The sequence below is a fragment of the Mobula birostris genome, chromosome 14 (assembly GCF_030028105.1).
Source record: "Mobula birostris isolate sMobBir1 chromosome 14, sMobBir1.hap1, whole genome shotgun sequence".
Classification (NCBI taxonomy): domain Eukaryota; kingdom Metazoa; phylum Chordata; class Chondrichthyes; order Myliobatiformes; family Myliobatidae; genus Mobula; species Mobula birostris.
The window spans coordinates 9,688,194-9,713,927 of NC_092383.1; the positions used below are offsets into that span (position 1 = coordinate 9,688,194).

Genomic DNA, 25,734 nt, shown 5'->3' on the forward strand with positions numbered 1-25,734 from the left:
ATAATAAATAGCAATTAAAAAAGGGAACAGAGAAAGGGTACAGAGAAGATTCACTAGAATGATTCCGGGAATGAGACGGTTAATATATGAGGAACGTTTGTCCGCTCTTGGACTGGATTCCTTGGAGTTTAGAAGAATGAGGGGGGACCTCATAGAAACATTTCGAATGTTGAAAGGCATGGACAGAGCGGATGTGGCAAAGTTGTTTCCCATAATAGGGGAGTCTAGTAAGAGAGGGCATGACTTAAGGATTGAAGGACGCCCATTCAGAACAGAGATGTGAAGAAATTTTTTTAGCCAGAGGGTGGTGAATCTATGGAATTTGTTGCCACGGGCGGCAGTGGAGGCCAAGTCATTGGGTGTATTTAAGGCAGAGATTGATAGGTATCTGAGTAGCCAGGGCATCAAGCGTTACGGTGAGAAGGCGGGGGAGTGGGACTAAATGGGAGAATGGATCAGTTCATGATAAAATGGCGGAGTGGACTCGATGGGCCGAATGGCCGACTTCTGCTCCTTTGTCTTATGGTCTTATGGTCTAACAAAATAATGAGCTTGAAATAACAAGATAAAAGAATCCTTAAATGAGTGTAGTTACCCCCTTTTGCTCAAGAGTCAAATGGTTGAGGGGTAGTAACTATTGAACCTGATGGTGTGAGTCCTGAGGCACTTGTACCTTCTACCTGATAGTAGCAGCAAGAAAAGAATATGGCTGGGTGGTGAGGATTTTTGATGGTGGATGTTGCTTTTCTACGACATCATTTCATATAGATGTGCTCAGTGGTTGGGAGGGTTTTACCTGTGATGTACTGGGCCGAATCCACTAACTTTTGTAGGAATTTCCACTCAAGGACATTGGTGTTCCCATACCAGGCTGTAATGCAGCCCGTCAGCACACTTCCCACCACACATCTACAGAAGTTTGTCAAGGTTTTTGATGTTATGCTGAATCTCCACAGACTCCTGAAGAAGTAGCAGCGCTGTTGTGCTTTCTTCACAATTATATTTACATGATGGGAAGTCATGGGAAGGGTCTCTTTCTGTCCTGTAATATTCTATGTTCTGTGTAATGCACTTAGCCTTCCTTAAATATGGGGCCTCGAAGAGAACCACAATCCTGATTGGTAAAACAAAATTGTTATGAAAACAGCAATGAAGAGTCCTTCTACGTCTGAAGGCAATGGTATACCTGAGTCTCCACTCAGGACTTGCATGACTGACAGTAGTGAAAACCAAGAGGAAGCTACTGACATGATGAAGGATACTCCAAAAGCCAAAGGAGATGGAGAACCTTCATTGCTGCTAGTGGCATAAGGGACAGTATGTAAGTTAAATATGTGGAACTATACAAGACACAGTACCACAAATATGGCATCGACAATGTCCTAGATAACTAAAGTATAAACATTATCATTTGCATCAATTTGTTTAGCACTAAATGCCAACACACCGAATGTTGTCCTAATTACCTGGTGTGCATGTATGCCAGCTTTTTCTAAATTAGGTACAAGGACACCCAGATCTGTCTGTGCCTCAGGACTCAGCAATCTCTCACTAGACAATAAGTTTCTTTCATTTTTGCTGCCAAAATTAATCATTTCATACATCCTACATTATGTTCTCTTTCCCAGATCCATACTCAGCCACATAACCTATCTGTATCTCATGGTACTTAGAAGTTTGTGAAGATTCAGCATGTCATTGAAAACTTTTACAGACGTGCAGTGAATAATATATTGACTGGTTACATGATGGCCTGGAATGGGAACACCAATTCCATAGATGGCTGAACTCGTGCGACTCCTCAGATGAAGATGAAAAGATGTTTCCCATATTCTGAGATTTATGGGATTATTGGACTGTACTTGATATTAGTTTCCTTCAGTTTTTGTTGTTTTCTTTCTTGTGGACGATTCTTGTGATCTGTTAATTTTTTCGTCAGTAAGACAGGTGGTTGGGGGTTTTGGTGCTACTGTCACTGAGTGAGGAAGTCATTGATTGTTATTGTGGCTCTTTATTGCTGTGAGGGAGGAGGGATTTTGCGGTCTGCGAGTTTAGCTTTTCTTTTTCACATGGGGGGGGAGTTGGTATCTTTTCTTTCATCAACACCCATGGTCTTTCTGTTTTTAATGGCTATCTGGAGTAGACAAATACCAGAGTTGCATTGTACGTGCATACTTTGACGATAAAGTGTACCTTTGACCCTTTGTAAAGCTTACAAAAAGTAGTTGGTACGGCCCAACCCATCCTGGGTAAAGAGTTCCCCAACACTGAGCACGCCTACAAGGTGCGCTGTCACAGGAAAGCAGCATCCATCATCAAGGACCCCCACCACCCAGGTCATGCTCTCTTCTCACTGTTGCCATCAGGGAGAAGGTACAGGAGCCTCAGGACTCACACCATGAGGTACCGGAACAGTTATAACCCCTCAACCATCAGGCTCTTTAACTAGAAGAGAAAACTTCATTTGCCCTGCCACTGAACTGTTCCCACAACTTATAGATGCACTTTCAAGGACTTTTCATCTCACGTCCTCGATATTCATTGCATATTTTTTCCTCATTTTGTATTTGTGCAGTTTGTTGTCTTTTGCACACTGGTTGTTTGTCCATCTCCATTTTTGTGTCGTTTTTCGTTGATTCATTTGTGCTTCTTGTGTTTCTGAATACCTGCAAGAAAATGAATCTCAGTGTTGTGTATGGTGGCATATACTTTGTGACATATGGTGACATATACATGTACTTTGATAATAAATTTACTTTGAACTTTGTATCCTCCTTATGCTTTTTTCACATCTTACTTTCCTACGTTCCTCTGTGTCTTTGGCAAATTTAGCAAATATACTGACTGTCCTTGGATAATGACTGGGTTCCATTTTTAGAGAGATCTGCGTAAGTCAGAAATAACACAAAAATCACTCAGTATGGGAGCTATACCTCCACGGTGTTGTAAGGAATGGCATGTATGTAAGAAAGACAAGTTAGAAAAATAATTAAAGGAGAGACAGACAGAAAGAGAGAGAGGGGGGGAGGGAGAGAGAGAGGGGAAGAGAGGGGGGAAGAGAGAGAGAGAGAGAGAGAGAAAGAGAGAGAAAGAGAAAGAGAGAGGGGAAGAGAGAGAGAGAGAGAGAGAGTGAGAGAGGCAGCATCTGTGGAAATGAGTGAACAGTCAGCATTTTGGGCTGAGTCCTTTCTTTGGGACTGGAAGGAAAGGGGGAAGAAGCCAGAATAAGAAAATGGAGGGAAGGGGAAGGCATAGAAGCTGGCAGGTGATAGGTGAGGCATATGCTGTGATATTGACTGTTTTGCAGCAGCAGTACATAGTAATGCATGGAAACACAGCAATTAGCCCAACTGCTTTAGAGCACGGGTGATCACAAGTTGGGGTTTGATTGACACTGCTGTCTGTAAGGAGTCTGCACCTTCCCCGAACCTTGTGGGTTTGCCCCTACATTCCAAAGATGTGCCAGTCGGTAGGTTAATTGGTCATTGTAAATTGTCCCACGATTAGGCGAGGGTTAAATCAGGGGGCTGCTGAGCGGTGTGGATCGAAGGGCTGGAAGGACCTGTTCCATGTTGTATCTCAATAAGTAAGTAAATATTAAACCTGATTCTGAAAATTGGTGCATCCGAAGGTCGAAGGCAATAATCCTTATGCACTGGGGCTTACCTGTCACTCCACACCTACCAACACTGTTGACTCTCAGAGGGTCTCCAAGATGGTTGAGCCAGCCCCAATACGTTCAAAGGGCTGTGAATTTTGACCTTGCCAGCACCAGCCAGATCCTGAGGAATAACTAAACATAAAACAAGTTCCCTTTCACCACAGATGGAGCCAACATCTGGTACAATCTCGTTTAATAACCTCATTAAACAAGCACAAGACTTAGTATGCTGAGCCTCAGGCTTAGCCACCCAGGCACATATGGAAATACTTTAAGCAGCATTTTGAACAACATAAAACAAGAGATTAGTTTTGTTTGTCACACATACATTGATAACATTGAAACATGCAGGGAAACGCGTTATTTGTGTCAAATCAAGTCAACAAGAATGGTGCTGGGCAGCTGCACTTCTGGCACTAACAAAAAGCATGCCCACAGCTTGCTAACCCTAACCCATACAAGTTTGAAATGAGGGAGGAAACTGGAGCACCTGGAGGAAACCCTTATGGGGCGAACGTTCAAACTCCTTACAGTCAGGGGTCGGAATTGAACCTGGGTCACTGGTTCTGTGTAATGTTTTGCTAAGCACTATGCTACAATGTTCAGAGTGGCATCATGGTTGTCACAGACTGGATGGGCCAAAGGGCCTATTCCTTTGTTGTACGGTCCCATCATTCACATCGCAAGGTGCCTCAGTGTAAGTACTTCTGCAGTACTTTCAGATTCTCAAATGCCAAACTATGCATAGAGAGAATAAAAAGGTATCATAGATCACAATGATGCCACCAGAGAGGGAAGATGGGGCCTCTGTTTATCGTTCGTTCGTTCGTCTGTGACGTGCAGTGTCGTATGACGTGGGTGATCATGGTCCTTTCATGACCATGATTGTTCTCCAGAGTGCAGAAGACAACAAACTGTGCAAACATTAAAAAAAATAATAATAAATAAATGATGAATATAAAACTATGAGGGGTATTGATAGGGTAAATGTAAGCAGGGTTTTTCCACTGAGGTTCGGTGAGAAAAGAGTATGTCCTGTGGTCCATCAATATTAAAAGCACAAATGATTGAGTTTGCAATTTTGATCAAAAGCTTTGATGAACTTGTATTAAATTGATCAATCCCCACAGATGGACCCAAGCCCCTTTCCCCACTGTCCTATCTTACTTCCGTAAATGTGGGTTTGAAAACCTTTCATACACCTGCAAGGGTGGGCTTCACTCACCTGCTTTCAAAGTTAAGAGACCCAATTGTCATTGTGGTTTTTCTCTGCAATTCAAATTCAAATGTTAAACATTAACTTCCATTTTGCATCTCCATGATTTAAATGATTCTCTGGTGTCATGTTACAGAATTATAGAGTTATACACCATGGAAACAGTCCAGATGGCCCAACTTGTCCATGCTGATCACACTAATTTTTGAGCTCAGGTTTCTGCATAAGGACTGGAACATGCAATTGGATATCAATAAGGTATCATCAGGATTTCAGAAAGTTATCAATAAGATTGAAGAAGTATGGAGAAAGTTTACAAGGGTGTTGCCTGGGCGTGAGGACCTGAATTATAAGGGAAGGTTGAACAGGTTAGGACTTTATCCACTGGAATGTTTCTCACCCTCCGCATGCTACCTTGGCTGAACAGAGGGGCGCTTTTACTGAACCCTCAAGTTGGGTTGTCTTTCATTGATTTTGTTATGGTTATTATTCAATAGATTTACTGAGTGTGCACACCAGAAAATTAATTTCAGGGTTGTATATGGTGACATATGCGGTATGTACTTCGATAATAAATTTACTTTGAAGTTTGAAAACATCCTGTCACGGCTTGGTATGGCAAGTACTTTGCCTGAGACTGTAAGAAATTGCAGAGGGTTGTGGACACAGTTCAGCAGATCATGGAAACCAGCCTCCCCTCTATAGACTCTGTCTACACCTCTCACTGTCTCTGTAATGCGGCCAGCATAATGAAAGAACTCAACCACCTTAGACATTCTGTCTTCTCCCCATCTCCCACTGGGCAGAATATTCAAAAGCCTGAAAGCACCTCCCTCCAGGTTCAAGGATGCTTCTATCCCACTGTTAAAAGACTATAGAAAAAAGTAGGAAGGAAGGAAGAATAGCTTTATTCACCACGTGTACATTGAAACATACAGTGAAATACACAATTTGTATCAATGACCAACACAGTCCCAGGATAAGCCTGAAAGTGTCGCCATGCTTGTGGTGCAAAGGAGGGAGGAGAAAATGGCGGCGCATCGCCGTGCGCGCAGCCTCTCTGGTGAAATGATATCATATTTGTTAAATGGGGGCTGTGCACAATCCTGATTTGATGGAGACGGACGTGAGAAGCACGGAGGAACATCTGGAAAAACTTCTGAAATGCCGGGTTCGCTGCTGCTGCTACTGTGCGATCAAGAATCCCTGTGGTCGGGTGCTTCCAGGGTGTTGCATCGGCAAGTTTGCGGCGCTAGAAGCTCATGGCAGGGAGAGTTTTCTTCCCTCTACCGTCTGCATGAGATGTTGAGACTTCCGAGAGATTTTGAGACATTTTTTACCGTGCCCATGGTCTGTTCTTCTGTCAAATTACAGTATTGCTTACACTGTTGTAACTAAATGTTATAATTATGTGGTTTTTGTCAGTTTTTCGGTCTTGGTCTATCTCGTGTTTCTGTGATATCATTCTGGAGGAACAAATTGTATCATTTCTTAACTCATGCATTAATAAATGACAATAAAAGAGGACTGAGTGTCCTTATAATCTAAAAAAAACTATAGCATGCCCATAACTCACTAACCCTGACCCATATGTCTTTGGAATTTGGGAGGAAACCAGAGCACCTGGAGAAAACCGAGGCAGTCACAAGAAAAATGGACAAACTCCTTACAGAAAGCAATGTAAAACAGTGTTGTTGAGAGCACTTCCCTCAAAGTCAGGTTCCCCTTAAGTCACACTCCACACAGACCATACATACTTCTGCTCTCCCGGTCAAGATGGCACCTGCGCACAGCACTCCTTCGCTTGACGTCTTCTGGATAGATTATGAAACCATTACCTTTCACTTCGTTTATATCTTTTACATTTGTTTTTCATCTTGAACGTGACTCTGGAACTGTTGGAGCCTGTGATTTGCAGTTTGGAGGTCATTTGGGTGTTCCAGCGCTCTGCAATCTCCGAGAGGATTCTGGGAGGCAGAGCTGGTGAACGCAGGCAGGCTGCAGGACAGGGTTTTTTTGTAAGCTGTGTTTTTTGCCCAAACTTTCTCATTTTCTTGTGTGCCGTGCCGGGGTGGGGATTTGTGGGCTGATGTGCCTGCTCCATTTCTGTTCTTTTTTTGATGTCGCGGGGGGGGGGGGGGTTGGATTTGATAGTTGACGATCGTGTTGCCATTATTTTCCTTTTTTGGTTTCGTGGTTGTCCGGAGAAGAAGAATTTCAGACAGGAGAAAATCTGCAGATGCCGGAAATCCGAGCCACACACACAAAATCCTGGAGGAACTCAGCGGGCCAGGCAGAATCTATGGAAAAAAAGTACAGTCGACGTTTCAGGCCGAAACCCTTCGGCATGAAGAAGAATTTCAGAGTTGTGAATTTTGCTAATAAATGAACCGTTGAACCTTTGACTTGGAAATATATCGCCAGTCTTTCATTGTTGCTGAGTTTAAATGCTGGAACTTCCTCCCCAGCAGAACTATAGGAGGACCTTCACCAGGACAGTGGCAAATATCTACATTCGGTGCGTGGAGAATTATTTTCCAAATTTGCTATTTAAGAATTTTGCACTACAAATATCCTCACATCCTAGACACTCAGTTCAAAGAAGTGGCTTCTCTCCATTGACCCTACATTGGCTTTCCATATCAATGTCTTATTCATTCTCTTATTTTTAAATTTCCCTATATCTCAGCCCTAAACGTTGACTGTTTATTTCTCTCTGTAGATGCTACCTGACCTGCTGAGTTCCTCCAGCATTTTGTGTGCGTTGCTAGATTTCTAGTATCTGCAGAATCACTTGTGTTTATATTTCTTCCTGCCCATTTTGGTCCTGTCAATCCACATTTCACAAAGGCGGGCAAGTCGAGCTAACGCTCTTGGACTGTATGCCTTGGAGTTTAGAAGAATGAGGGGGGACCTCATAGAAACATTTCGAATATTGAAAGGCATGGACAGAGTGGATGTGGCAAAGTTGTTTCCCATGATGGGGGAGTCTAGTACGAGAGGGCATGACTTAAGGATTGAAGGGCGCCCATTCAGAATAGAGATGCAAAGAAATTTTTTTAGCCAGAGGGTGGTGAATCTATGGAATTTGTTGCCACGGGCGACAGTGGAGGCCAAGTCATTGGGTGTATTTAAGGCAGAGATTGATAGGTATCTGAGTAGCCAGGGCATCAAAGGTTATGGTGAGAAGGCGGGGGAGTGGGACTAAATGGGAGAATGGATCAGCTCATGATAAAATGGTGGAGCAGACTCAATGGGCTGAATGGCCGACTTCTGCTCCTTTGTCTTATGGTCTAAGTCAGCAATAAAGCTGAAGCAAAGAATTCCGATTTCTCCACTTCCTGTCATCCACCCCGCAACCCCCTTCAGTTTGTGCATCTGCTGCTCCATTTGACAAGGAGACTGGATTTCACAAAGGACTTTGCTGGGTTGGTTTCAGTACAGAAGAGCTTCAGAAAGTGCTGCAGACTGGTGTGCAATACAATGAAGGTGCAAAAAGGTTCAAGTTCAGAGAAACACAAATTTATTCCAAGGACAAAGAGCAAATAAAATTACTGAATCAGGAAGTTTATACTGAATATGGAGGGTGTTTTGTTTTTGTCTTAATTAAAATTGGTGAATAAACAGTTGTAATGTTTAAACAAACGCTGCTCACGTGTAGAACAGGCGTCTAGAGTTCCATCCATGCTGTGTGTTAAACCATCTCCTGTGGTTTTGTACATTCCTTCTAAGCTAATGGGCAATAATGAAACTCACTTTAAACAAAGCTCCCACAAGCCCTGAGGCATATGTGTGCAGAATGGGACTATTAGGCAAGGTACCCAATGGTTTGAAGCTTCTGATTACACACGGTCCCCTCCTCCCACCCACCCAACACCTCTACATAAGTGAACATACAATATTTTAACTAACAGCAGAAAATGCTGACCAGCTCCGGGAGGATGAGTGGAGCAGGGGATCCCAGCATTTTTTATGCCATGGGCCATAAGCAAAGGGTCCGTTGAGAGCCCCTGGGATAGAGGAAGAGAGTTAATGTTTTGGTTCAAGGCCCTTTGTCAAACTCTGGAGATCTCAGAGAGGAAGTACAGGTTCACCACCGGGTTCAGGAACTATTATTGCCCTCAAACATCAGGCTCCTGAACCCGTGTGGGTGACTTCTCTCACCTGAATTCTGAGCTGATTCCGCAACCTATGGAACCACTTTCAAGGGCTCTACAACACGTTCTCAATATTATTGATTGGTTGATATTTTATTTTGGCAGTAATGCAACAGTATGGATGCCAACTGCCGTAAAAACTCAAAGAAGAAGAAGAAGATATATTATTTGTTTTTATTTATATTTGCACATTTTGTCTTTGTTTGCTCATTGGTGTTTGTCAGTCTCTGTGTGTAGTTTTTCATTAATTCTATTGTATGTCTTTGTTCTACTGTGAATACCTTCAAGAAAATCAATCTCAGTTTAGTATAAATAAATAATAAAAACATCCGTTAGTCTTGCAAGACCATGGATCTGCGCCTGGAAAGTCTTCACTCTCCAGGGCACAGGCCTGGGCAAGGTTGTATGGAAGACCAGAAGTTGCCCATGCTGCAAGTCTCCCCTCTCCACGACACCAATGTTGTCCAAGGGAAGGGCATTAGGACCCATACAGCTTGGCACCGGTGTCATCGCAGACCAATGTGTGATTAAGTGCCTTGCTCAAGGACACAACACGTTGCCTCGGCTGGGGCTCAAACTCACGACCTTCAGGTCGCTAGTCCAATGCCTTAACCACTTGGCTACGTGCCCAGTTTAGTATAGGGTGACATATACGTACTTTAATAATAAATTTAGAATCAGAATCAGGTTGAATATCACCAGGATATATCATGAAATTTGTTGTCTTTGTGACAGCAATACAATGCATGATAATAGAAAAAACTTAAATTACAGTAAATATATATATATATATATATATATATATAGATAAATAGATAGATTTTAGTTAAATTAAATAAGTAGTGCAAAAATAGAAATTAAAAAGTAGTGAGGTAGTGTTCATGAGATCAATGTCCATTCAGAAATCCAATGACAGAGGGGAAGAAGCTGTTCCTGTATCACTGAGTGTGTGCCTTCAGGCTTCTGTACCTCCTTCCTGATGGTAACAATAAGAACAAAGATGATGGGAGTCCTTAACAATGGATGCCGCCTTTTTGAGGCATCACTCCTTGAAGATGTCCTGGATACTATGGAGGCTGGTGCCCATGATGGAGCCAACTAAGCTTACAACTCCCTGCAGCTTATTTCGATCCTGTGCACTACCCCCCCCCCCCGCCATCCTCCAGACTCTTCCTATCCAGGTACCCACCTATATGTCTTTTAACATTGTAACTGTAATTAAAAAGTTGGCAATTCCTCAATTCCTTTCTACCACATATGCCGCTTGCCCCTTGCCCCCAAGTTTCTCCAGCAGATTGTGTGTGTTGCTTTAAGTGAGATGTGTAGGGCAAGTTTCATTTCTCTGCACGAAGTGTATGTGCCTGGGAAAGTGCTGATGATTGGTATGATCCGTTGGACACCTGAATATAAATGGAATAGAGAGCTATGGATCATGTGCAGGCAGAAAGTGTTGGTTTAATTTGGCATCATGTTTAACACAGACATCATGAGCCAAATAACCTGATTCAGTGCTGTACCATTCTATACTCAGTGGTTACTTTAGTAAATACCTGCAGTACCTAACAAAGTGGCCACTGGGTGTACTTTCATGGTTTCTGCTGCTGTAACCCAAGGTTCGACGTGTTATGCATTCAGAGATGCTGTTCGGCACACCACTGTTGTAACGGGTGGTTATTTGAGTTACTGTCACCTTCCTGTCAGCTTGAACTAGTCTGACCTTTCTCTTCTGACCTCTCACATTAGCAAGGCGTTTTTCGCCCAGAGAACTGCCACTCATGGAACAGGTTTTTTGTTGTCTTTCGCCACCGTTCTCTGTAAATTCTAAAGACAGTTGTGCATGAAAATTCCAGGAGAACAGCCGTTTTTGAAATAATCAAACTACCCTGTATGGAACCAATGATCATTGGATAGTCAAAGTCACTTAGATCATATTTCTTCCCCATTCTGATGTTTGGTCTGAACAACAATTGAACCTCTTGACCATGTCTGCACGCTTTTATGCATTCAGTTGATACCACATGATTGGCAGATTATATTATTGCATTAACGAGTGGTGGTACAGGTGTACCTAATAAAGCGGCCACTGAGAGGACGGAGATACGTCTCTACCAAAGGAGGTGTAAGGCGTTCCTTCTTTCCGCTAGCCTGCAGACCGCCATTGGGCAAGGTGTGACACCTGCTTGGCGCTCCCCCCCCCCCACACACACACACAAAATCAAGGTCACTTGAAGCCATGGGAGCAGGTGGTGGATGGTCTTATGAGCAGTTGGTGCATATCACAAGTCCTGGTTATGTGACCACTGACACCTGACAGGCAATCTCTGAAGAGTATTGATAATGGCTGGGGTCACCCGTCTTGAAAAGACAATGTAGAAAAATTTGCCAAGAACAGCCATGATCATGGAAAGATCGTGATCGCCCATGTCATACGACACAGCGCATAACGACCGACACCTCTATACTGTAATTGTATTCCTTTGCATTTTGAAAAATGAAGTTTCTTACTTTTTCGCATTAGAAGCTGAATTTTAAAGAGGTAAATTTGACACCTAAAATAAGCGAACGAATAAGACTTTGAGATGGCAAGCCCATGAAATAAACTAGTACAGATGCATCGGGCTGAATGGTTATTCTATGAGTAGCTGTGCATTTCCCTGGTCAGAGGGAAAAGTTTCAGCAAGTCAGCAGATCGGGTCCAAGGATGAACGTGGGATTTAATCCTGATCGCGCCGTGCTGAAAATCCGGCGGTTTCAACAAGCCTCCAGGCACGATCCCTCTCCCGGTAGCTTCAGTCTTCGGTGCCACGTCAGGCGGAGGCAGGCGATGCGGAGGGCGGAGCCGGTCCGGACGTGCAACAGTTCCCAGGTCTGTGGACTGGGAGCCTCGAGGCGACCTGAACTTTCTCCCACCTCGGCGATGATCACGCTTATCTTTCTCCTCCTGCCGCTGCCGCCCTTGGCTTTGGCCAGTTTGTCGAAGTTCGCGTTCGTGCTGGCCGACGGAGATGTCCAATGTTTCTTCGAAGAGATCGAAAAGGACACCGAGTATCATTTCGTGTTCCAGGTAAGGTCCGTGGGTTTCCTGGGAAGATAGAATACACAGAAACACAGAGAGTCTGCGGATACTGGAAATACGGAGTAATGCACAGTGGAAGAACTCAGCATCTATAGGAGGAATAAAGAGTCGACATTTATTTTAGTTTATTTATTTACAGCCGGCGCCCTCCATCACACAAGTTCGGAGTGATGCAGATGGGCATTTATGTTGCGCCGTTCACTAACTCCATTGTCTCACAAATACTTCAACAGCGAACCGGATTGCTTCACTTAAGTGTCGGGCTGTTGTAGTGCAGGAAACGAGCGCTTTCAAGTTCTCACAGACAGCGCAGTGAGAATGAGAGATGGGTGTTCGCTGATAGATATTGACCGGGTCGTCTGCCCTTCTTTGTAGTGATAGCCTGGAACTTTTTGTAATGGGAGAGATCATATCTGACTTAACAGTGCCACACATCCATCCCACAGAGTGCCTGAGTGCCTAACTTCACAACCTTACGCAAATCCCATCTGCAAATCCTATAGTGATTTGTCATCATTTTTTTTTCTACACAATAAACAGTGTTACGTACCCCGTAACTGGGTTGCCAAACCAGCAGAAATTGACCACTTAGTTGGAGTCTGGATTACTGGAACTAAGTTATTAAAGAAATAAGTAATACAGTACCCTAATCGTAAGGATATAAATGTAACAGGTTAGCAATGATAAAACACTCATGTACACAGAACTAGGATAATAGGATCAATGAAGCTCTATCGCAGTCTAGGGGTAAAATGATCAGTCTCAAGTGACGCAGAGTTCAGTTCAGCTGAGTACAGTTCGCAGCAATCGCTGTTGTGCCGTTGGGGGGGGGGAAGAGAGAGAGAGCGAGAGAGAGCGAGAGAGAGAGAGAGAGAGAATGAGAATGATGATATGCAAATCGAATTCAGACAGACCTTGATGTTCCTCCGCAGTTAGCTTTCGGGCGAGCCCTTTTTTAATGTCTTCTGAGGTCACCGACTGTGACTCCTCCGTTCCGGATACGTTCGTTCTTCCGTGGTGAACCCGGCACCCAGGCAAGGGCAGACACACACACCAGATTCCCGCCGATCGTACCTTTTCACCCTGTGCGTCTATGGTCGGTCCCGCGACCAGACCTCCAAAACTTCCACCGACTTGTGGGGGGCACACCGCACTTCCAGGGTCTCGTTATCTCGTGGTGTGTCTTGCCTTAGCGAACCTGTTCCTTTTATCCCCCAGCTGGGGTATCACCTGTCCATCAAACTTCAAACAGTTCAGGTTCAAAGCAACCGGTCTGACAATACTCGGAACTGTATCTCTTTTCGTTAATCTCTCTCGTCTCTCATTAACATTTCTGAATGCTGCTCCATTGTCTCACTTTATCTCTCTCATTAGCATCAATCTTCTGATAACTTGGTCCTTTGTCACAACAGAATGTGTTTATTTAAAAATAAATTACTAATCGAGAAACTTCTGCAATTCAGGTAGAATATTAAAATGTACGTTATGACATTAATAACTTCCACAGAAGTTATTATGTTATTGGTAGTCTAGGTGATTATCAAACAAGAGAGTTAACAATCCTGATACACCTTCATTTTATGGAACACAGGTGAAAATACTTCAAGAGTTCAGTGTCTATCAGAATCAGGTTTAATATCTCTGGTGTATGTCATGAAATTTGTTGGTTGGCAGTAGCAGTACATTGCAATACATGACAATAAAAAGTATAAATTATGTAAGTAGTACAAAAATAGAGGGAAAACTTACTGAAGTAGCGTTGGTGGGTTCATTGTCCATTCAACAATCTGATGGTGCAGGGGAAGAAGCTGTTCCTAAAACATTGAATGTGGGTCTTCAGGCTCCTGTACTTCCTCTTGAGTGGTAGCAATGCGAAGAGGGCATGAATAACATCACAGAGATGAAATGCCCATCTTTCGGCCAACACAATCATTTTGTTGTGAGTGATTTTGGGCCCCTTATCTAAGAAAGGATGTGCTGACACTGGAGAGGGTTCAACGGAGGTTCATGAAAACTGATCCCAGGATTGAAGAGCGTTTGATGGCTCTGGACCTGTGTTCATTGGGTTTCAGAAGAATGAGGGGTGACCTCATTGAAACCTGTCAAATGGCGAAAGGCCTTGATAGAGTGGATGTGACAGGACGTTTCCTATGGTGGGAGAGTCTAAGACCAGAGCGCACAGCCTCAGAATAGAGGGGTGTCCTTTTAGAATGAAGATGAGGAGGAATTTATTAGTCAGGGAGTGGAGAATCTGTGGGATTTGTTGCCAGGGGTAGCTGTGGAGGCTAAGCCTTTATGTATATTTAAGGCAGAGGTTGATAAATTCTTGATTGGTCACGGCATGAAGGGATACAGCAAGAAATTTATTAGACTATAGTACATATGTTCAGTTCTACATGCAGATTCTTTAGGAATCTAGTCCTTTACTCATACATCGGCTCCTTCAAGCATGAAAGGATCCCCCCCCCCCCATCCACCCCTAAACTTCACCCCTGTGACTGACCAGTCCAGCACTGAGTAGCTTGGGTATTTAGGTCCTTCTTGAATTTATAGGAGTGACCTCACCATCTCGACTTAACATTACTGCCTACAGGATTCATTGCTCTGCAGTAGAGGTTAAGAGCTGGCGTCTCAAGAAGGCAGCATCCATTATTAAGGACCCTTGCCATATAGGACATGCCCTCTTCTTGTTACTACCACTGGGGAGCAGGTACAGGAGCCAGAAGATACACACTCGATGTTTTAGGAATGGCTTCTTCCCCCTGCCAACGTATTTCTGAAAGGTCCGATGAACCCATGAACATGATCTCCCTCTTCCTCTTTTACACTCTTAATTTATTTTTATTTTGTACCTTATATTAATTTGCTAGGCCTGCTCTGTACTGCTGCCAGAAAACAACAAATTTCGCAGCAGAGTGGCGTAGCAGTTAGTGTAACACTTTGCAGCAGCGGTGATTGGAAGATTGGGGTTCTGTCACAATTCAAACTGGCTAATAGAGCTAGGCAGAGATGACAAGGCCAATCTTTCCTGCTCACCTGCCTATTAGGCTAATTATTAGTTCATTATTACCACCTGTGCCTTCTTTGTAGCCCTATATAAGTTCCTTCCCCATCCCCCCTGCCACCCCCACCCCCAGGTTTCTTTGCTCAGTCTTGGAATCATCTTTTGTAAGTGAGGCCTTGCGTTTGATTGTAGGGATCTCTAGTTAATGTTTTTTTTTGGATTTTAACTTTGTAAATTTTTTGAACCTTTTGCCTGTACCTTGCCTACTAAAGAATCCAATAAAGCCTTGTTGGATTCTTTTTCCTCTAATTTTGTGTTACCTGTCTCTAACAGTTGGGTTCACCATTACTCAGTGTGAGGGAAGTTAACACTGAAGAAGTTACTTAGTCGGCTGTGTCAGGTTAAAATCCTGCTGCTGTCTGTGAAGAGTTTGTATGTCCTCCATGTGACCGTGCAGGTTTCCTCCCCCATTTCAAAGACATACAGGTTAGGGTTAGGGAATGCTATGTTCAAAGTTCAAAGTACATTTATTATCAAAGTACATATATGTCAACATATACAACCCTGAGATTCATTTTCTTGTGGGCATACTCTAAATCCATAATGGAAAAATAACCATAATAGAATCAGTGAAAGACTGCACCAGCATCGGTGTTCAGCCAGTGTACAAAAGACAGGGTGTGCAAATGCAAAAAGAAAGTTATGATACATAAGTAAGCAATACATATCAAGAACATGAGATGAAGAGTGTTTGAAAGTGAGTCCACAGGTTGTGGGAACATTTCAGTAATGGGGTGAGGAAAATTAACTCCTTTTTTTCAAGAGTCTGATGGCTGAGGGGTAATAACTGTTCCTGAACCTGGTGGTGTGAGTCCTGAGGCAATTTCCCCCGGGATCAATAAAGTATGACTATGATGGCAACAGCGAGAAGAGAGCATGTCCTGGGTGGAGGGGGTCCCTGATGATGGATGCTACTTTCCCATGACACTTGGGTCACTTCTGCTGCTTCAGGCAGCATCTGTAGAGGGAAATGGATAGTTGATGTTTTTATTGGAATCTAAAATGTCCACAGGCCTTTCCCTCTTCCCAAGCTGCATAACCCATTGAGTTCTTCCATTAGTTTTTTTTAACGAATCCCAAATATCTTGAGTCCTTAAAATGGAAAAGCAGTAGCAGCAGGATTAGCCATGATAAACTTTAATAGGCTCATGAATAAACACAGAAAATGATGGAAATTTTTAGCAACACACAAAAATTGCTGGTGGAACGCAGCAGGCCAGGCAGCATCTATAGGAAGAGGTACAGCCGACATTTCGGGTCAGGACTGATGAAGGGTCTCGGCCCAAAACATCGACTGTACCTCTTCCTAGAGATGCTACCTGGCCTGCTGCGTTCACCAGCAATTTTTATGTGTGTTACTTGAAATTCCAGCATCTGCAGATCTCCTCGTGTTTGCGTGAAATTTTTAGCAGGTCACTCCCAGTGGAAATATTAACTCTGTTTCTTTCTCCTCAAACGCTGCATAATTTGATGAATATTTACAGTACCTTTTTTCTTCACATTTAATGTTCAAAGTAAATTTATTGAAGTATGTATACTGTATGTCAGCAAATGATATCCTGAGATTCATTTTTGCAGGCATTCACAGCGAACAAATGAATACAATGGAATCAATGAAAAACAACATGTTCAAAAGAAGATTGTACAAATTCAAAAGAAACAAATAATACATACAAATAAATAAATAATATTGAGAACATGAGCTGTAGATTTCTAGCTTGTGGATTAAGTTCAGAGTTCAAGTGAACCCTTTTGGTTCAGAAGCCTGATGGTTGAAGGGTAATGACTGTTCCTGAACCTGGTGGTGTGGAACCTAAGGACCGAAAAGATTAACAAATGATGAGCATTTGATGGCCTTGGGCCTGTACTCGCTGGAGTTCAAAAGAAGGGAGGGGGTGGTCTCATTGAGACCTGCAGAATATTGAAAGGCCTGGATAGAGTGAATGTGGAGAGGATGTTTCCTGTAGTGGGTGGATCTAGGACCAGAGGGCACAGCCTCAGAATAGAGGAACATCCATTTAGAACAGAGATGAGGAGGAATTTCTTTAACCAGAGGGTGTGAATCTGTGGAATTCATTGCCACAGACGGCTGTGGTAGCTAAGTCATTGCATATATTTAAAATGGAGGTTGACAGGTTCTTGATTAGTCAGGGAATCAAAGATTATGGGCAGAAGACAGGAGAATATGGTTGAGAGGAATAATAAGTTAGCCATGATGGAATGGTGGAGCAGACTTGATGGGCCAAATGGCCTAATTCAGCTCCTGTGTCTTGTGGTCTTATTATTCATAGTTGCTTATCAGATTCTGGGAACACTAACAATGACATGCCTCTGCAGCTGGCATTAGGACACAGAACATTTTGATGTATATTGGTGACCTGGAGGTGTGTTATTTCAAAGTTTGAAGTGAACATGAAACTTGGAAATGGGTTTAAAATGGGGGATGGTAGAAGACTTCAAAAGACAGGTTGACGAAACACACAAACAGTTGAAATTTAGCACTTTAAAATTGGAAAGAAGTAAATTGGTAAATAGTTTTATTATTGTCACATTTACTGGGGTACAGTGGACAGCCTGGCTTGCACACCATCCATTCATTACAACTGTGCTGCGAGCTAAAACAATAAAGAAGGTATGAACAAAGTAATATAAATTAAAAGATACAGTTTTAATTAGGATTAAGAAACAAGGGTCCTTCTAATCAAATACAGAAATCCATGAAAGCAGAAAGGCAACTTGTTAGGCACAGGATCTCCGGCTTTCTAAATAAAGGGTTGGATTACAAGGGCTGACTTCTTGCAAGTACAGGTTTGCATCTTCTATGGGTGTCTGTCTAATGCTGGGCAGCACTCCTTAGCAAGAAAGCCAAGGTGTTGGAGAGTTACCAGACGGTACCAGTTACACAGACAGCTTGATGAACCAGGATTACCCTTCTACAGAGTTGGTATAGGGAGAGGTTCGGCAGGCTGGGACTTCATTCCTAAGATCAGGTCCGTGACATTCCAAAGGGGGAAAGTAAGCAATATGAAGAGTTTTTCAGAGTTGTATATGGATGCATGCTTTGATAATAAATGAATCTGTGAATATATTGGCACCAATGACGTAAGTAGGAAAAATGAGATCCTAAAGAGAGAATTCAGGGAGCTAGGTAGAAGGCTGAAAAGCAAGACCTCCAGGGTAGTAATCTCTGGATTGCTGCTTGTGCCACGTGTCAGTGAGGGTAAGAATAGGATGATTTAGCAGTTGAATGATTGGCTGAGGAAATGGTACAGGGGAGCAGAGCTTCAGATTTCTGGATCATTGGGATCTCTTCCGGGGATCTCTACCTATACAAAAGGTATAGGTTACAACTAGACCCTAGGGGACCAATGTCCTTGCATACGTGTTTACCTGAGCTGTTGGGAAAGGCTTAAACTAATTTGGCAGGGGTTGGGAACTAGAGTGAAAGGGCTGTTGGTTTACAAGCAGAGACAGTGTGTTGTGAAACTCATGAAAAACAGGCAGATGATAAGGTAAAATTGCAAGCAGTGGGATGAGTTTCAGTGTTAAAAGGGGGACAAAATTGAAAAGGCTGATGGATACAGGACTGAAGATGTTATATTCGAATACTCCCAGTCTATGGAATAAAGTAGATGATCTTGTAGCACAGGTAAAGATTAGCAGGTATGATGTAGTGGGCATCACTGAGGTATGGCTGAAAGAACATAGTTGAGAGTTTAGCATCCAAGGACACGCATTGTATCGAAAGGACAGGCAGGTAGGCAGTAAGGATGGCATAACTCCTTTTGTAAAAGATGAAATCAAATCCTGAGAAAGGGGTGGCATAGGATTGGAAGATATAGAATCCTTTTGGGTAGAGTTTAAAAACTGTGTGCGTAAAAAGACCCTAGCAGGATTATATAGAGGTTTCCAAACAGTAATTGAAACGTGGAAGCATACACTGGACAACCAATTTTTTCAAAAGTGTTGCTTCCACAGAATTCTTCTTTGTTTATGATATACTGCTTGAAGCGGAAGACAGATATAATTTCAGACTACTTGTATCACGTAGGAATTTGGAGAAACAAAAAGTAATTTTTTATTGAATATAATGCATTTAGTTGCAAAACGGCGCTAATGCTTTGCACTAGTTTAACTAAGCTAAAGATGTTTGGTTAATGATTTTAATTTGTACTCAGTGTCTGAGGCTTCTCGTTTAAGTTTCCAACAATAATCAGCCAGCAATGATGGATTCCAGTTGCCCTGATACCATTTCTCCATGACTACAATGTCATGGTGAAACCTTTCACCATGCTTGTCACTGACAGCACCAAGATTTGCAGGGAACAAGTCTAAATGGGAATGCAGAAAATAAGTATTCAGTGACATGTTGCACTTCATGGTTTCGTATGCTTGAAGCATCTTGTCAACCAGCTGCACATAGTTTGGTGAAGCTGTAGTTGCCAAGAAAATTTTCAGCAACATTCTTGAATGCCTGTGATGCAATTTTCTCTGGTCCCACTGAGTGTTCTTCAAGTTGCTTGTCATTGATGACCTGTTTGATTTGTGGACCAGCAAAAATGCCTTCCTTCATCCTGGAATCAGTTATTCTGACTTGAATTATGATTTGAAGTAACAAATATGAGTGTTTAAAATGGTGCATGATTGGGAAATTTCATGGTGATTTTCATGATCAGTACCCCAATATCCATAACATACACCCAAAAGCCATAACATACATCCAAAAGTATTCTGGAAGCAAAATCTTTGTTGACCAGTGATATTGATGTTAACACTGAAGAGAGAATGGTAACAGTGACTATGTTACTAACAAGACGAAGCCCAGACCAATCAAGGGATGCATGAGTTTGAATCCCTCCAAAACAACTAACAGGTAATAAATTTAAAATCTAATAATTCATTAAAGCAGGAACTTCCCATAACTCCTTATGGCATAAAAGGTGGCTGTCTGGTCCATCGAGTCTCTGCTGTTCCCAGCAATCCCATTCCCCCCAATTTATTTTCCCTCCAACCTATTCTTTCTCACACATGACCATTAACACTCCCTCTACCCCTAGAGCCTGTACCTGTGCCATATTGTATGTTCTATATGCAATAGACTGAGTTGCCTCTGTCTATAGAAGTCTACTTTTTTAAAATTTGGATTCAGTTTTTGTTACTCTTGCTGACCCGTGTTAGAGCTGATGAACACAAATATTTCTTAATGTGGATGCAATCTTCCTATATGAATCTTTTTATTCATTCAAAGGATGTGGGCTTCATGGGCTCAGCCAGCATTTAATTGCCCCTCCATAATTATCCTGGGGAAGGTGGTGGAGAGCTGCCATCTTGAATGATACAAGTCCCTGAAATATAGGTATAGAGAGGAAGCTTCAGGATTTTGACCTAGCAATGGTGTAGGAATGGCAATATGTATAATCTCTAAGTCAGTACGGTATGTGGCTTGGAGGGAGCTTTCAGGTGGAGGTGATTGTTTTGCTGGTCTTGTCCTTCCCACCTGTTAGTGGTGATATGTTTGGAAGAGTATCATAAGCACAAGAAATTCTGCAGATGCTGGAAATCCAGAGTAAACACACAACATGCTGGAGGAACTCAACAGGTCGGGCAGCACCTATGGAGAAGAATTAAGAGTGAGCATTTCGGGCCGAGGGGAAGTGAGTCAGGTTAAGAAGGTGGGAGGGAGGGTAGGAGGGCAAGCTAGAAGGTGATAGGGGAATAAGGTGAGATGCTGGGAAGTGATTGCTGGAAAAGTTAAAGAGCTGAAGAAGAAGGAATATGATAGAAGAGTGTGGACCATGGGAGAAAGGAAAGGAGGAGGAGCACGGGGGGGTGGGGTTGGGAAGGTGAGGAGAAAAGGGGTAAGAGAGAGCCAGAATGGGGAACAGAAAAAGCGAGAAGGGAGAGGGGTGAAATTACTGTGAGTTGGAGAAATCGGTGTTCATGCCATCAGGTTGGAGGTCACCAACTCTTCATTCCTTTCTGTAGGTGCTGCCTGACCTGCAGGGTTCTGCCAACACTTTGTGTGTATGTTGTGTAAGGAGATGGTGAGTTACTGCAGTGTGCCCTGTAGATAGTATAAACCAGGGGTTCCCAACCTAGTGTCTGTGGACCCCTTGCTGAATGGTATTGGTCCATGGGATAAAAAAGGTTGTGAACCCCTGGTATAAAGTGCTACCACTGTGGAGTGAGTGTTTAGTCTGGTGAACGAGGTCCAGTAACCCATTAAAAGACCAAAAAGAGGCAAATAAATAAATATTACGAAGAAAAGCAATAGTGCCGTAGTGTTCATGGACCGTTCAGAAATCTGATGGCAGAGGGGAAGAACTTGTTGAGTGTGGGTCTTCACGCTCCTGCACCTCTTCCCCAGTGGTGATAGTAAGAGGTGGGCATGTCTCAGAAGGTGAGGGACCTTAGTGATAGATGCTGCTTCCTTGAGGCATCATCTCTTGATGTCCTTGATAGTCGAGACGCTTGTGCCCATGATGGAGCTGACTGAGTCTACAACCTTTCCTGCAATCTGTGTGATCCTGTGCATTGGATCCTCCCTCCATGTGATGATGCAACCAGTCAGTCAGATTTGTTGATTAAGTGTGAGCATCTATTACTCCCAACAGGTGATTGCGGGAGGACACTATGATGTAGATTGCTTCATTGAAGACCCCAAAGGGCAACTGGTCTACAGAAAACACAAGATACACCAAGAAAAACTCAAAGAAAAGGCAGAGATGTCAGGCGTCTACAAGTTCTGCTTTGGCAACCAGTTCTCCAGCTTCACCCACAAGAAGATTATTTTCCTCCTTAAGATAGGCAAGATGTCTCCAGTTGTCTCTGATGACTCCAAAAAACCTACCGCTCTTACCCAGGTTAGCTGACAGTGACAACGGTTGTGAACATCTGCTTAGTTCACCTAAAACAGGGCCTGTCAAAGTAGATGGCTTTGAAAGGTTGCAGGGTGTGGTTCAGAGGATATACTGACTCTACAGTTGTGAGTTCAAGTCCAATCCAGAGATGGGAATACTAGTATACAGACTAGTGCTCCAATGTAGAGGTGAGGGAAGGTTGGACTAACAATAATACTAGCATCTGGATAAGGTGTTCAAGTCATAGGACATTACAGCATAAAAACAGGCCCCTCACGCCACCTAGTCCATGCTGAACTATTATTCATCCTAGTCCCATCAACCCGCACCCCAACCATAGACCTCCATATTCTTCCCATCCATGGAACTATCCAAATTTCTCATAAGTGTTGAAATCAAACCGACATCCACCAGTTCCACTGACAGCTCATTCCACACTGTCACCACTTTCTGAGTGTAGTTGTTCCCCCTCATGTGTCCCTTAAACATTTCACCTTTCACCCTTAACCCATGACCTGTAGTTGTAGTCTCACCTAACCTCAGTGGAACAACCCTGCTTGCATTTACCCTATCAAGACCCCTCATAATTTTGTATACCTCTATCAAACTTCTCCTCAGTCACCTGTTAATGCTTGATTCTAGTTACTTAAGTAAACATAAAAAAAGCCTGCAGCAATACTTTGAAGAACAAGGGAGTTATTTATCCTCTGGTTAACATGGCTGTAAGATTTTTAAAAATTTGATGAAAAATTCTTGCCTGAAATGTTAACTGTTTTTTCTGTTGCAGATGCTGCCTGACCTGCTGAGTGTTTTGGCATCTTCTGTTTCTATTACAGCTAAAATATCACACTCAGTGGCCACTTTATTAGGTTCACCCTTACACTTTGTTAATACAAATATCTAATCAGCCAGCCATGTGTCAGCAGCTCAATGCATAAAAGCATACAGACGTGGTCAAGAGGTTGAGTAGTTTTTCAAACCAAATGTCAGACTGTGATCTCAGTGACTTTAAATGTGGGATGATTAATGGTGCCAGATGGGGTGGTTTGAGTATCTCAGAAACTGTAGGTCTCCTGGGATTTTCACAAACAAGTCTCTAGAGTTTACAGAGAATGGTGCGAAAAATGAAAAAGAAACATCCAGTGAGTGGCAATTCTCTGGGCAAAAGCATCTAGTTAACGAGAGAGATCAGAGGAGGATGGCCAGACTAGTTCAAGCTGACAGGAAGGTGACAGTAACTCCCATCACCACATGTTACAACCGTGGTTTGCAGAACAACATCTTAGAACGTATAACCTGTCAAACCTTGAAGTGGACAGACTACAGCAGCAGAAGACCGTGAACAGGAGGTACCGAATAAAGTGTTCACTGAGTGTAGGTGCTTAATGATACTTCCAGTGTACAAACTCACCACAATGTTTGCTACGTTACAGCCATATCTGTACTTCAAGGAAGTATTTTCTTGGTTGTGTGCTGATTTGGGATTTTCTGAGAGTGAAAAATTCAGTACATAAGTGCAAGAGTTCCTTTTAGTCTTCTGGAATTTATTTTCTTAACATTGTGACTACAAAATGTATTTTGAAAAAGGATATGAAGGGGCGTGGTGAATGAAAAAGTGATGCTGAGATATATCCTAGGATGTGCTGGGAGACATCAGTGATGTTACCTGGAGACATCAGGTGTTTCGGGTCTTTCAACATCAGACACCCTTGCCCAGGCAACCCAGCCAGGGATGATCATTCTGCAGCTTGCATCCAGCAGCACTGGTCCACAGGGCACAACTCTTAATCCATAGCCATCTAGAGGCTCCCTCAGCAGCCTCTGTGGCAGCTCTTTTCTCTGCAGCCCCTGCAATGCCAAGGAGAGATTAGGTTCCACAACATGAGCTGCCGACGAAACCTCTACCCACCTCTGTAGGCTCCACCCTGTCTCTGGCACTGCTCTACCAGCAAGAAGACAAGTTACTTGGAGTGGTGATTTGGGCTCATTTGCGAGGCGTATGGAGGACAAGAAGGAATGAAATTTTGATGCAGCTTTACAGGAAATTGCTGGAATCCCAGTTGGAGTACTGAGTGCAGTTTTAAAGATAGCTGGAAATAAAGATTAAATTAGATTTTAGATTATGAGGACACGCAGTCCTCTTTTATTGTCATTTAGTAATGCATGCATTAAGAAATGATACAATGTTCCTCCAGTGTGATATCACAGAAATGCAAGACAGACCAAGACTGAAAAACTGACAAAAACCACATAATTATAACATATAGTTACAACAGTGCAAAGCAATACCGTAATTTGATAAGAACAGACCATGGGCACGGTAAAAAAAAGTCTCAAAGTCTCTCGAAAATCCCATCATCTCATACAGACGGTAGAAGGAAGAAAACTTTCCCTGCCATGAGCTTCCAGCGCCGCAAACTTGCCGATGCAGCATCCTGGAAGCACCCAACCACAGTCCGACTCTCAGTCCGTCAGAAAACTTCGAGCCTCCAACCAGCCCTCCGACACCAAGCAGCAAGCACCATCTCTGCCGAGCGCTTCGACCCCAGCCCCGGCCGCCAGCAACAGGTAAAGCCGAGGATTTGGGGCCTTCCCCTCCGGAGATTCTCGATTGCACAGTAGCAGCGGCAGCGATCCGGGCATTTCAGAAGTTTCTCCAGATGTTCCTCTGTGCTTCTCACGTCCGTCTCCATCAAATCAGGATTGTGCACGGCTCCCTATTTAACAGGATTAGTTTTATTTGTCACATGTACATTGCAACATTGAAACACACAGTGAAATGCGTTGTTTAGCATCGATGACCAACAGAGTCCCGCAGCCCACAAGCATTGCCACACTTCTGCTGGCAACATAACATGCCCACAACTTACTAACGAAGACCTGTACACCTTTGAACTGTTGGAGGAAACCGGAGCATCCAAAGGAAAGTCACGGGGGAGAACATACTCCCTCCTTACAGATAGCGTCAGGAATTGAACCCCAATGACAATCGCTAGCACAGTAAAGCATTATGGTAACCACTATGCTACTGTACTAGCCATGCATATAAGGAGAATTAGTTCTACACCATCCCAATCCAAGCCCCACAAGATCGACGACTGATCTCAACAAGGATTCTCAGCCTGGGGTGCATGGCATGAAAAAGGTCGGGAACTCCTGGCCTAGCGTGAATCTGATAGCCCATTGGTTGGAACTCATTGTGTTCCTTTCTTCTTCCCTCTTTAGCTGGAGTCTTCCTGTACCACGATCTATTATTCTCTGAGGCACGTGGTTGACCTGCAGTCACTACAACGCATGCAGGCACTGATCGACTGGCTGCATGCAGGAAGTATCAACACCCAAGTCCTGTACTGGGCAGTGAGCCAGACCGTCAGCCTTCTCCTGGTTACCATTGGACAGGTGATTGTCCTGAAGAGGTTCTTCACTGAGAAAAGGGCGAGTGTGTGCGCAGCTGGTACTAGAACCTAGCACCACTTATCCGCTGAATGCTGTACCCTCAGTAATTGCCTGAGCTGTGTCACAGCAGGGTAGTTATTATGTAATGACAGAGATTAATGAAAAAAGATATTATTTTTATTTGTCACATGTACATCGAAACATCCAGTTTGCATAAATGGCATATTTCACTGTATGTTTTGATGTTCAAAGTACATTTTTTTATCAAGTTATGTACGCCGTATGCAACCTTGAGATTCATCCA

The 25,734-nt window shown here is 43.2% G+C and overlaps 1 protein-coding gene across 1 annotated transcript; it reads left to right on the forward strand.

The window, feature by feature from the left end:
* The first annotated feature begins 11,711 nt into the window (after positions 1–11,711).
* LOC140209691 (transmembrane emp24 domain-containing protein 3-like) lies at positions 11,712–25,665 on the forward strand. Its single transcript, XM_072278069.1, has 3 exons — positions 11,712–12,098; positions 21,789–22,037; positions 25,260–25,665. Exons 1-3 carry the CDS (start codon positions 11,736–11,738, stop codon positions 25,500–25,502), a joined length of 855 nt encoding a protein of 284 aa, XP_072134170.1. The 5' UTR covers positions 11,712–11,735; the 3' UTR covers positions 25,503–25,665.
* The last annotated feature ends 69 nt before the right edge of the window (positions 25,666–25,734 follow it).

What these genes read in the sequence shown, in the direction of transcription:
- LOC140209691 (XM_072278069.1), top strand. Translation starts at nt 11,736, where the DNA reads ATGAACGTGGGATTTAATCCTGATCGCGCCGTGCTGAAAATCCGGCGG. An exon ending in AGTATCATTTCGTGTTCCAG is followed by an intron (nt 12,099 to 21,788) that starts GTAAGGTCCGTG and finishes TACTCCCAACAG; the next exon opens with GTGATTGCGGGAGGACACTA. An exon ending in AACCTACCGCTCTTACCCAG is followed by an intron (nt 22,038 to 25,259) that starts GTTAGCTGACAG and finishes TTCCCTCTTTAG; the next exon opens with CTGGAGTCTTCCTGTACCAC.